Source organism: Cannabis sativa, chromosome 5, assembly GCF_029168945.1.
Source record: "Cannabis sativa cultivar Pink pepper isolate KNU-18-1 chromosome 5, ASM2916894v1, whole genome shotgun sequence".
Lineage (NCBI taxonomy): Eukaryota > Viridiplantae > Streptophyta > Magnoliopsida > Rosales > Cannabaceae > Cannabis > Cannabis sativa.
The window spans coordinates 55519257-55532406 of NC_083605.1; the positions used below are offsets into that span (position 1 = coordinate 55519257).

The window sequence follows — 13150 nt, forward strand, 5'->3', positions numbered from 1 at the left end:
TGATTGAGGTATTACTTTCTGTGTGTGGGCACTACTCTAATCACTAAGGTGAGTTCGAAAATCAAAGGAAGAAGAGAGAGAGTGAGTGGCGGCTAGAGAAGAGAGAGAGGAGGCTCAGTTTTTTTTGATGTGAAGTGTAATTTTCCTGAAGCCTTCACTATCTATTTATAGCATTCCACTAGGGTTAGGTTCGAATTATTTGGCATTAAAATAATGAAAATATCAACTTAAAAAGCCTACAAAGGTCGCCGGCCATGGCTTAGTGGACTGGGCCATGCTTTTTGCAATTTTGCAATTTTAACACCTTTTGTATCTGATTTTCTCCAAAATGTCAATTTCCTAATTCAACCATTTAAATGCCAATTCTAACTATTTAATAACTATAAATAATTATTAAATAATATTGTCATTTATCATATTTATCAATTGAACCATACAAAGTATCATAATTAACAAATATGCCCCTATTAACTCTTTCTTTACAATTTCGCCCTTACTTAGTGAAAATTTCACAAATAGACATAGTCTAATTTGTGAATTATAATTGATTAATCAAAACCAATTACATGAGTCTTACAAACAATATTATCTCAACTAGTGGGGGGACCATGGGTCTATATAACCGAGCTTCCAATAAGTAGATCAAGAATTTAGCACTAAAATTCACTAACTTATTAATTCTTCGTTGAATCCACGCATAGAACTTAGAATTGCACTCTCAGTATATAGAATGTTCTATATGTTCCACCATATAGACACATCATTAGTTATCCATTGTTATAATCCTAATGTGATCAATGATCCTCTATATGAATGATCTACACAGTAAAGGGATTAAATTACCGTAACACCCTACTATGTATTTTATCCTTAACACACTTGACCCCGTATAAATGATATTTCAGCTTATGTGAAATGAGATCTCCACCATTTATTTTCGTTTGGTCAAGCTTGAAGGAGATCATCCTTTGCTTACTATTCGCCAGATAGAAGCTATAGATTCCATGTTTATGTTAGCGCTCCCACTCAATTGCACTACCGTGTCCCCAAAATGTACGTATCACCCTGACCTAAAAGTAGGCTTAACTAACAAATCAAAGAACACGAATAGCCTTTCAAGATTGAGCCTAATCATAACACGATTAAGATCATTTGATCTAGGATCAACTTGGCGATATTGACTTGAATAGATTTTACGGTAAGTTTAATTAAATCTAAGTCAAAGTTCAATATCGGTCCCTTTCGATGCATATTCCATGCATCCAACCTGAGCTTTACTTTAACCAATGTTCTGGAAAGAACATAGTATTTCTCCAAATACAAGTAAACTCTTGTTGTAGATTATCATATCAGTAAAACCCTGTGTCTGATAAATCTAGGAAACTTTATTCACATAGTCATGTTTACTTTCCAATGTGATGACAGCACAATAAACATGATCAAGTATGTGAAAAGGGTTTAAGATGAATTTATAAATCAAATAGACAAGCAATTGATTAAGTGAACCAAAACATACACAAATGAATGAAAAATACTTCTGTTTCTTTATTGATGTTGAATAAAATAGATTACATTGAAATTGAGTTTTATTTAGGGCATAAAACCTAACAAACTCCCACTTGCACTAATATAAAACTAATTAGTACATATCAATTAATCCTAAATTCTGACGGTGCTTTTCAAAGGCCATCACGACGGGACTTTGGTAAATGGATCAGCTAGGTTGTCCTCTGTGTCAACTTTCTCAACTAGTACATCCCCTCTTGCCACGTATTCTCTGATAATGTGATACTTCCTTTCAATGTGTTTGCTTCTCTTGTGGCTTCGAGGTTCTTTACTGTTTGCTATTGCTCCATTGTTATCACAGAGTAGTACCAGAGGCTTTTCCATTCCAGGAACAACTCCTATGCTGGTGAAGAACTTTCTTAGCCAGACAAGTTCTTTAGCAGCTTCGGCTGCTGCTATGTATTCAGCTTCCATAGTTGAGTCCGATATCGCGGTTTGTTTAGCACTTCTCCAAACCACTTCTCCACCCCCAAGAGTAAACACCATCCCAGATGTAGATTTCCTATCCTCAAGACCTGCCTGGAAATCTGAATCAGTGTAGCCTATGGGATTTAAAGCACCACCCTTGTAGACTAACACAAGATTCCTTGTACTCTTTAAGTATTTCAGAATATACTTAACTGCATTCCAATGTTCTTCAACTGGATTAGACTGATACCTGCTCACGATTCCAACAGCATAACAGATGTCAGGTCTAGTGCATAACATTGCATACATTAGACTTCCAACTGCAGAGGCATAGGGAATTCTCGCCATGTCCTCTATCTCTTGAGGATCAGTCGGAGACTGTTCCTTAGATAGACGAATACCATATCTAGAAGGCATGTTTGCCCCATTGGTGTTGCTCATGGAGAATCTCTCTAAGACTTTGTCTATGTAGGTTGTTTGAGAGAGAGCAAGAGATCTGTTCTTCCGGTTTCTGATGATCTGAATACCAAGAACATAGTCTGCTTCACTCAAATCTTTCATAACGAATTGAGTGTTGAGCCATTCCTTGATGTGAGTCATTTTCTTGACATTGTTTCCAATGATCAAAATGTCATCAACATAAAGGACCAGGAATACTACTATTTGGTCTTCCTTGAGTTTGTAAACACAAGGTTCATGTTCATTCTGAAGAAAGCCGTAGGTCTTGATGATTTCATCAAACCTCTTGTTCCATGAGCGAGAAGCTTGCTTAAGTCCATTGATAGACCTATTTAACTTGCAAACTTTCTTTTCCTGTCCAGGAAGAACATAACCTTCTGGTTGCTCCATATAGATGGTTTCTTCAAGTACCCCATTAAGGAAGGCAGTCTTGACATCCATTTGCCAGATTTCATAATCGAAAGCAGCAGCTATGGAGAGAAGAATTCGGATGGATTTGAGCATGGCAACAGGACTAAAAGTTTCCTCATAGTCCACACCTTCTCTTTGGGTATAACCCTTGGCTACAAGTGTAGCTTTAAAAGTTTTGACTTCGCCTCCAGCTCCTCTTTTCTTCTTGTAAACCCACTTGCATCCTATCGGATGATAGTCGTCAGGTGCGTCTACATATTCCCAGACTATGTTCTTTTTCATGGAATCCATTTCTGAATCCATGCCGGCTGACCATCGTTTCCGTTGCAGACTATCCATTGCCTGTTTATAGGTTAATGGATCGTCATCAATACCGTCACCTACGAACATATTGATTTTACCATCCAAGCCATAATGAGCAGGTTTTGTTGAAACCCTCCCACTACGACGAGGTACGGTTGTCTTCTGAACAGAAACTTTAGTAGTAGATTTCTCAGTTTGTTCAATTGAGCGAGTGGGATTGTCTTCTTCACGAGTGGAAGAGGACGGAACATTGGAAGGACTTATATCTGACAGCATTTCCTCCAACACTACTTTACTTTGTGATTTGAAATTCTTAATATAGTCATCTTCAAGGAAAGTGGCATTTGTAGAAACAAACACTTTATCATCCTTACGACTATAAAATAGTCCACCCCTAGTCTCTTTAGAATTACCGACAAACATGCAAACTTCAGTACGTGACTCAAGTTTGTCATCTTTCTTTCTTAAGACATGAGCAGGGCACCCCCAGATTCTGTAATGGCGTAAACTAGGTGTACGACCATTCCAAAGTTCTAAAGGTGTCTTAGGGATTGATTTAGATGGAACAACATTTAAAATGTCAGTTGCCATCTGAATTGCATATCCCCAGAAGGACGTAGGTAGAGTTGAAAAACTAAGCATAGACCTAACCATTTCCAAAAGCGTGCGATTCCGTCTTTCTACAACTCCATTTTGCTGTGGAGTGCTAGGGGCGGTTAATTGGGATTCAATTCCAAGTTCAATTAAATGATCTTTGAACTGCATATCCATATATTCTCCACCCATATCAGTTCGCAAGATCTTTAATGATTTACCTAATTGGTTTTGGGCCAAAGCATGAAATTCTTGAAACTTTGCAAATGTTTCAGATTTCTTATGCATAAGGTAAATATGTCCATATCTAGAGTAATCGTCAATGAAAGTGACAAAGTACTCATAACCACCTCGGGCTTTGACATTCAAAGGTCCGCAGACATCGGAATGCACTAACCCTAGAGGGATTTTGGCACGCTCTCCCTTTGCAGAGAAAGAACGTTTAGTCATTTTTCCTTCCAGGCAGGACTCGCATACTGGCAATTCACCTAAGACGACATTTTTCAATGGACCGTCTTTGGTTAGCCTATTGAGTCTATCAAAGCCTATATGACCTAAACGTAAATGCCATAGATATGTTTCATTATCATCAACGGTCTTTTGCTTTTTGTGGTTTCTAGGTTTAGCTACTTTAAAAAGTTCGTTATGTAGGGCAAATGGTTTTTCTGGTCTAAGAACATAAAGCCCATGTTCCATGGATGCAACACAAATCTGAATGTCATTTCGAGAATGGTAGAACCAGAATCCGAAAAATCTAATTTGTATTGTTGCAATTGTAAGCATGAAACATAAACCAAGTTTCTACTGAAATTTGGAATGTATAAGACATTGTCTAATTCCAAAATTCTGTTTTGAAACTTGAGTTTGGCTTTTCCTCTAGCTCTAACTGAAACCATTTCGCCATTACCAACTTTAAGTTTCAACTCTCCGGATTTCAAATAATTCCAATTCTCAAGCAATTGCAATGAACAACTTACATGGTTTGTAGACCCAGAATCAAGAATCCAAATGGATTTATCATTCTCTAACACACATGATTCGAAGACTAAAGCATTACTGCTTATTCGTTTGTTAATTGTTGTTCTTGCTAGTTTATTTTGTTGTGAAGTATAACTTGAGGAAGTAGAATCACTTTCTCTTATCTTCTCAACTAAGCTTGAAGTAGTAGGATTTATGGAGTTATGAACTATTTGGTCTTCAGAGTGAACAATTCCCAGCTTACCTGCTTTCTGGAATTTAAAGTCCATCATGAGCATATGTGAAGTATTACTCTGACAAGGAGTTTATAACTTCAAGTTCAATTGCTAAGATATTAACTAGGAGTGGAATGAGAAGGGGATTATAGACACTACAACACATCAATAAAACAGAAGTAAGGTTTTGGTTCAAAATTCATACACAGGTTCAGAAAATAACAAGTAATGACATATGTTATAGAAATACTAAATCTAACATAGTTTATTTTCCAAGGTTTCCAACATAATGAAACACAGTGTCCCGGTAGGCGAGATTCAAAGATAACATTAGTTGAATAGAGTTGTCAGCTCATCAAAAATTAAACATTTTAGCAACCTTTTATTCGATCAAAATGAGAATCCAACGTTGTCCCGGTAGGCGAGAGTCAAGGTTATTCTCATTTTATGAGCTTCTACCATTGTTTCATGTTCTATGAGTTTATCTCTAAGTAGTCACCGTAGGGGAGAGTCTAAATAGAGACGAAAACTCACAAAACACTTATCAAATGAAATCTTACGGTGTTAAAAGTGTTCAACGAATAACCATCCATAGGGGGACGAAGTCTAGCGTCTCGAGGTTATATTGAAAAAGTTTAACTATTGTAAGACCAACAATGGAGATCGAATATCTTTTGATTAAAAGCTCATTATTTAAAAAATAAATATATGTATTTTGTATAATCATAATATTCGATATTATAATAATGAAAAATTACAAATTAAAGTTGGTTTAAATAAAAAATCAACTTTAATTAATTTTCAATTATTATTTAATTTGAAAAATAAATTCAAATAAATATCGAACTAGTACCATATTATAATAATGAAAGATTACAAATCAAAGTTGATAAAAAGTCAACTTTAATTAATTTTTAATTATTAATTAAATTCGAAAAATAAATTCGAATAATAAATGGAACAAGTTCCATAAAATAATAATGAAAAATTACAAATCAAAGTTGGTTTAAATAAAAAATCAACTTTAATTAATTTTCAATTATTATTTAAATTCGAAAAATAAATTCGAATATTTAAATGGAACAAATTTGAAAATATCTCGCTTAAGTTGTTTTAGAAGAATCTAAAAAAAATCAACTTAAATATCTTTCAAATCAGATTTAATTAAATTTAAAATTAAGTTGTAACCACTTAATTTGAAGATATTCCATTTTAAGTTAATATTTGAAAAGATATTAACCTAAAAAATATCTAGAATATTCCATTTTAAGTTAATATTCGAAAAGATATTAACTTAAAAAATATCTGAAGAATCTTAATAACCAATGCCTAAAATTCCTCAACTTAATTTTTGAAATTTTGAATCCAGAAGATATTCAGATTTAAGTTGGTTAGCTGTAGATAACTAAATATCAACTTAAATAGGAATATTTAATGAAAAATTTAAATTAAGCTTCAGAAAGAATCTAGGTGGTTATAATTCTATATTTAATTAAATGCAAGAAAATACATATAGTTTAGCTTAGAATAAAAAATTCTTTAAACTATAATTTTCTTAAATTAATTTCAAAATAAATGAAATTAATTATGTTGCTAATCAATTTTAATTAGGTTAAACTAGTGTAATTAACCTAGTACAGTCATTCAAATCAGGCAAATGGGCCTTCACAATTGGGGTGGTTCATGTGAGGGGGTGTTGGGTTCAGTATGTCGTACCCACTTCTATGGCTCCCAACTCTCACACAAGGCCCAAAAGAGAGGAATTTAACCTTAATAAGAACAACTGTTATTAATTGAATAGGCCCAAAAACTAAATGGGCCTAAATAAATTCTATCAAGAACTATGATAATTTATTTTAGCAATAACAACCTATATGCATCTATAATAAAATTAAACACATAGGCTCACACAGGCACACTTTAGATGGGTCCTATCATGTTGCTAGGTCATACACTGATGAAAGAAGATTGTAAATATACCTGTTACAAATTATTATCTTGACCAAGGGAGCCATCAGATCATTAGATCTAGCAAAAGGTAACCATGGCTATTTGCAATCAAGTAATAATAGGTTTTGAAAACTTACACATAAGCTAAAACATATACTCCTGCAACAAGGTTAGTTGGATAGTTGGATGTAGGATTTATTTAATTTAAAATTAAATAAATAATTTCGAAAATAATTAATTAAATAAAATAAATTTTTTGAAAATTTAAAAAAAATTTGAAAAATTAAAAAAAATTTCGAAATTTAATTAAATATTTAAATTTAAAATTAAACCTACAATTTTGAAAAATTAGGTTTCAACCAACCTAAATATCATTTCAAAAATTTACTAACTACTTTTAAATTTTAAATGTTATTTTATAAATAAAAATTAAATAAAAAATTAGAAAAGATAAATGAATATCTTTTTCAAATTTTAAATGTAATTTAAATAAATAAAATAACAAAATTTAAAAAATTAGCAAAATATCTTTTATCATTTAAAAATTACATGATTATAGTTATCTTATTTTAAATTTAAAATAAGATAAGATATATTCAAATTTTAAAATAAGATAGATTTTTAAGCAAAAAGATAGATACTAATTCTATTCAAATTCAAATTACACTAATATCTTGAATTAAATTTTAAAAATATTAAATTAATTCAAAATGATAATTAGAATTGAATTAGGAATAGTAATAGTATAACACCTTTTGTAATTTTGCAATTTTAACATCTTTTGTATCTGATTTTCTCAAAAATGCCAATTTCCTAATTCAACCATTTAAATGCCAATTCTAACTATTTAATAACTATAAATAATTATTAAATAATATTGTCATTTATCATATTTATTAATTGAACCATACAAAGTATCATAATTAACAAATATGCCCCTATTAACTCTTTCTTTACAATTTCGCCCTTACTTAGTGAAAATTTCACAAATAGACATAGTCTCATTTGTGAATTATAATTGATTAATCAAAACCAATTACATGAGTCTTACAAACAATATTATCTCAACTAGTTGGGGGACCATGGGTCTATATAACCGAGCTTTCAATAAGTAGATCAAGAATTTAGCATTAAAATTCACTAACTTATTAATTCTTCGTTGAATCCACGCATAGAACTTAGAATTGCACTCTCAGTATATAGAATATTCTATATGTTCCACCATATAGACACATCATTAGTTATCCATTGTTATAATCCTAATGTGATCAATGATCCTCTATATGAATGATCTACACTGTAAAGGGATTAAATTACCGTAACACCCTACTGTGTATTTTATCCTTAAGACACTTGACCCCGTATAAATGATATTTCAGCTTATGTGAAATGAGATCTCCACCATTTACTTTCGTTTGGTCAAGCTCGAAGGAGATCATCCTTTGCTTACTATTCGCCAGACAGAAGCTATAGATTCCATGTTTATGCTAGCGCTCCCACTCAATTGCACTACCGTGTTCCCAAAATGTACGTATCACCCTGACCTAAAAGTAGGCTTAACTAACAAATCAAAGAACACAAATAGCCTTTCAAGATTGAGCCTAATCATAACAGGATTAAGATCATTTGATCTAGGATCAACTTGGCGATATTGACTTGAATAGATTTTACGGTAAGTTTAATTAAATCTAAGTCAAAGTTCAATATCGGTCGCTTCCGATGCATACTCCATGCATCCAACCTGAGCTTTACTTTAACCAATGTTCTGGAAAGAACATAGTATTTCTCCAAATACAAGTAAACTCTTGTTGTAGATTATCATATCAGTAAAACCCTGTGTCTGATAAATCTAGGAAACTTTATTCACATAGTCATGTTTACTTTCCAATGTGATGACAGCACAATAAACATGATCAAGTATGTGAAAAGGGTTTAAGATGAATTTATAAATCAAATAGACAAGCAATTGATTAAGTGAACCAAAACATACACAAATGAATGAAAAATATTTCTGTTTCTTTATTGATGTTGAATAAAATAGATTACATTGAAATGGAGTTTTATTTAGGGAATAAAACCTAACAAGAACCACATAAGAGGATTGAGAATTCTTGGAGAAGGGCAAAGACAAGCGTAAGTCACCAGTGTTGCGGCCACGATCTTGCAATCCCCGAGGGAAAAGTTCCAGAGGTCGAAGCCCAAGAAGACGCAGTCCACGGAGACAGTGAAGTCCGAAATTGGCCAAGTCCCCTCCAAAGAAGGAATCCTCACCGAAAAGAAAATGTGGACCGCGCTTCGTGAACTATACTGAGCTCGCAGTACCACGAGACCATATCTACGCTATCGAAGAGAAGAATAGGGTCTTCAAGAAGCCACCCCCGATCAGGGGAAACCGCGATAAGAGAGACCCCAAAAAATTTTGTAAGTATCATAAAGATATTGGTCACACTACTTTGGAGTGTTGGGTTTTGCAGGACGAGATTGAAAAGCTGACCAGGAGGGAGAAGTTCAACAAATATAAAAGGAACGAGGAAAGTCATCCCCGGGCAGATGACAAAGAGGAAAATCAAAACACGAGTGGCTTGAGAATGCCTCGCAATATATTGACCATCATAGGCGGGCCTCATATCGTAGGTGACTCCAGATAGTCGCAGGAGCGATATTCAAAGGAAGCCAAGGAGAAGCCTCTCACCAACGTGAACAATCTCAGTGAGCGACCAGAGAAGTTGTTCAAAAGAGAATGCGATGACATCACGTTCATGGAAAGTGATGCGAGATGGGTCCATCACCCGCATTCTGGCGCATTGGTCATTGTCGCCAATATTGGCAGAGATAACGTCCACCGTATACTCGTGGACAACGGAAGTTCAGTGAATCTCTTGAACTTCCAAGCCTTTAAACAAATGGGGTTGCATGAGAAGGATCTGGGACCTGTTACGTCGAGTATATACGGTTTTACCGTCGACGTCATTGCATTGAAAGGGATGATCAAGCTCCCGATTACCTTGGGAACCGCCCTATAGTAGCCAAGTCGATGGCTGACTTCGCGGTAATCGACCAATATTCAGCATACAATGCCGTGATTGGTCGGCCAATTTTGAAAGAGATGAAGATCGTGACGTCGATCTATCATCTCACAATGAAGTTCCCTACTCCCGCTGGAGTAGGTTCTGTGCGAGGAGTCCAGTCAGGCTCGTGAGAATGCTACAATGCAGCAGTTAAGCTTGCAGAGAAGAAATCGGTTAATGTCATCTATCTGTTAGAGGCACCACTTCCTCGCCAGGAGGTCCTTAGGATAGAAGAAGTGCCGCATAAAGACGGACCCGATTTGGATCCTAGGATCCTCGATTATGCCGCAACCACCCAAGCCGCGAAAGAAACTATTAAGGTACCTATCGATCCCGTAGATAATAGTAAAGTTTTGAAAATCGGCTCTAAACTGACTTTTCAGCAGCGAGAAAAACTAACGACATTTCTCAAACAAAATCTTGATGTTTTCGCTTGGAAACATTCAAATATGGTCGGAATATCTCCACAAGTCATGTGTCATCGCTTGAACATTGACCCCGAAGTGCGAGGTGTCTGACAGAAGCGCCGCAAAATGGACCCTGCAAGGTACCGAGCGCTAAAAGAAGAAGTCGACCGCCTCCTAGCATGCGGTTTTATACGGGAGTCATTCTACCCCGATTGGTTAGCAAATCCCGTACTCGTGCCCAAGCCTAACGGCTCATGGCGCACATGCGTTGACTTTACAGATTTAAATAAAGCCTGTCCCAAAGACAGCTTCCCACTTCCTAGCATTGACCAACTTGTTGATGCCACTGCAGGTCATGAACTTCTCAGCTTCATGGACGCATACTTGGGATACAATCAAATCTCGATGTATGAACCAGATCAGGAACATACCTCGTTCATTACAGATTGAGGTATGTATTGTTATAAAGTAATGCCTTTTGGTTTGATAAACGTATGTGCGATGTATCAGAGATTGGTAAATATGATGTTCGCAGATTTGCTCAGGAATACGATGGAAGTGTATGTTGATTATATGCTCGTAAAATCTCGACAGGCAAAAGGCCATGTCAACCATTTATAAGCGATGTTTGAGATACTGAGACGATATAAAATGCGGCTAAATCCACTAAAGTGCGTTTCGGAGTCGGTTCAGGGAAATGCCTCAGATTCATGGTTAATCAGCGAGGAATAGAGGCAAATCCTGCGAAGATCAATGCATTAGTTGAAATGCGATCACCGACTAAGCCAAAAGAAGTCCAAAGTCTCACAGGTAAAGTCGCCGCTCTAAACCGTTTTATATCGCGATCCTCTGATAAATGCAAGGAGTTTTTTCAGATTCTAAAAGGCAATAAAAAGTTCCAATGGACCGAGAAATGTGAAGAGGCTTTTCAAGCATTAAAAACGCATTTGGGGCAGCCCCCAATCCTATCAAAACCCATGTCCGATGAAGTCTTATCCATTTACCTGGCGGTGTTAGAATATGCGATTAGTTCGGTATTAATCCTCGAAGATCAAGGACAGCAGTACCTGGTGTACTATGTCAGTAAACGCCTGTTGGACGCTGAGACCCGCTATCCTCAAATGGAAAAATTAGCGTTCGCCCTGGTATTATCGTCGAGAAAGCTGCGACCTAATTTTCAGGCCCATAGCATTGAAGTTTTAACAAACTACCCTTTGAGGCAAGTCTTAGCAAAACCAGAGACATCAGGGAGATTGTTGAAATGGTCGGTAGAGTTAAGCCAGTTCGACATCGAATACAAACCGAGAACTGCGATTAAGGGGCAAGCCTTGGCGGATTTCATTGTCGAGTTTCCAAGTACTAAAGTGGCACTCATAAATGACAAGATCGACACTGCTATACCAAATGGACAAGGATGGACGTTGTACGTCGATGGGGCTTCTAATAGCGAAGGTTCCAGCGGTGGAGTCATACTAATTAGTCCCAACAATTTTAAGGTACACGCTGCTTTACATTTTGAATTTTCTGCATCTAACAATGAAGCCGAGTATGAGGCTTTAATCGTAGGATTGAAGCTCGCTCTCGAGATGAGAATCGAATACTTACAGGCTTTCAGCGACTCCCAAATCGTCGTATGTCAGGTGAATGGAGAATATCTGGCCAGAGGCGGGTGCTTGGTTAAGTATCTCGCATAGTATGCGAGCTGTTGCAGAAATTCAAGAAAGTAGTTGTGTCCCGAGTACCGCGTGCTCATAACTCACACGCAGACGCATTGGCCTGCTTGGCCTCGACTGGAGAAGCTGAATTACTCGATGTAATTCGTGTTGACGTATTGGCTTACCCGACAGTAAGTCCAGAAGAAGTAATGGAAAAAGATATTGCCCAAGAAGTCACCTGGATGACTCCAATAATCGCCTATTTGGAGAAGAGTAACTTGCCCGATGACAAAATGGAAGCGAGAAAACTACGGCAGCGGGCTGCCCTATATGTCATCTATGATGGAAGATTATATCGTAGAAGCTTCAGTCAGCCGCTACTCAAATGTATTGACGGGGAAGATTGTGACTACATACTCCGTTTGGTGCACGGGGGTATCTGTGGGAATCATACTGGTGGTAATTCCCTTGCCCTAAAAATCATGTGACAGGGGTATTACTGGCCTACCATGCGACAAGAGGCTTTCAACTTCGCAAAGAAATGCGACAAATGTCAGCGAATAGCCACGTATGCCCATCAACCTCCGAGCCACTTGCATTCCATCACAAGCCCCTGCCCTTTGCAGTGTGGGGCATCGACTTGATAGGTGAACTACCAAGAGGAAAAGGCGGAGTCAAGTACGCTGTAGTCGCAGTCGACTATTTTACAAAGTGGCCCACTTGTTGAAACAATAGATGCCGTTGTGGAGACCTACATTCTTTATGTTATAGAAATAGCTAAACTCTTCCGTTGAGGGTGCCCTGTGCACATACTCCATATACATCGCGTAAAATCCTAAGGCTATGCGATAGCTATTAGGGGTTAATTGGAAAGGGGACACATCATACTGCTTGAGAATAGCGGAGATGAATGGATGGAAGGGGACTGACACTCCGCATCGGAGAATGGGGATAGAGACTACGACGTCTTCTGAGGGTATGATCGCAGGGTTGATAAAAGGAAGGTGTGGTATTTGAGTAGGACGAGGAGGCATGGTGCCGAGATGCAGTAAATTTAACCTCAAAAAAGTGGTCCGATAAGATTTCGTGACCCACGAGACTAAGTCTTCGCAGGAGAATGGCTCATTTAATTGCGT

General features: G+C 36.6%; 1 protein-coding gene across 1 annotated transcript; it reads left to right on the forward strand.

Annotated features, from left to right (window-relative positions):
• The first annotated feature begins 9643 nt into the window (after positions 1-9643).
• Positions 9644-12502, forward strand: LOC133038397 (uncharacterized). Its single transcript, XM_061116532.1, has 7 exons — positions 9644-9827; positions 10103-10272; positions 10712-10810; positions 10895-10919; positions 11053-11811; positions 11902-11999; positions 12071-12502. Exons 1-7 carry the CDS (start codon positions 9644-9646, stop codon positions 12500-12502), a joined length of 1767 nt encoding a protein of 588 aa, XP_060972515.1.
• The last annotated feature ends 648 nt before the right edge of the window (positions 12503-13150 follow it).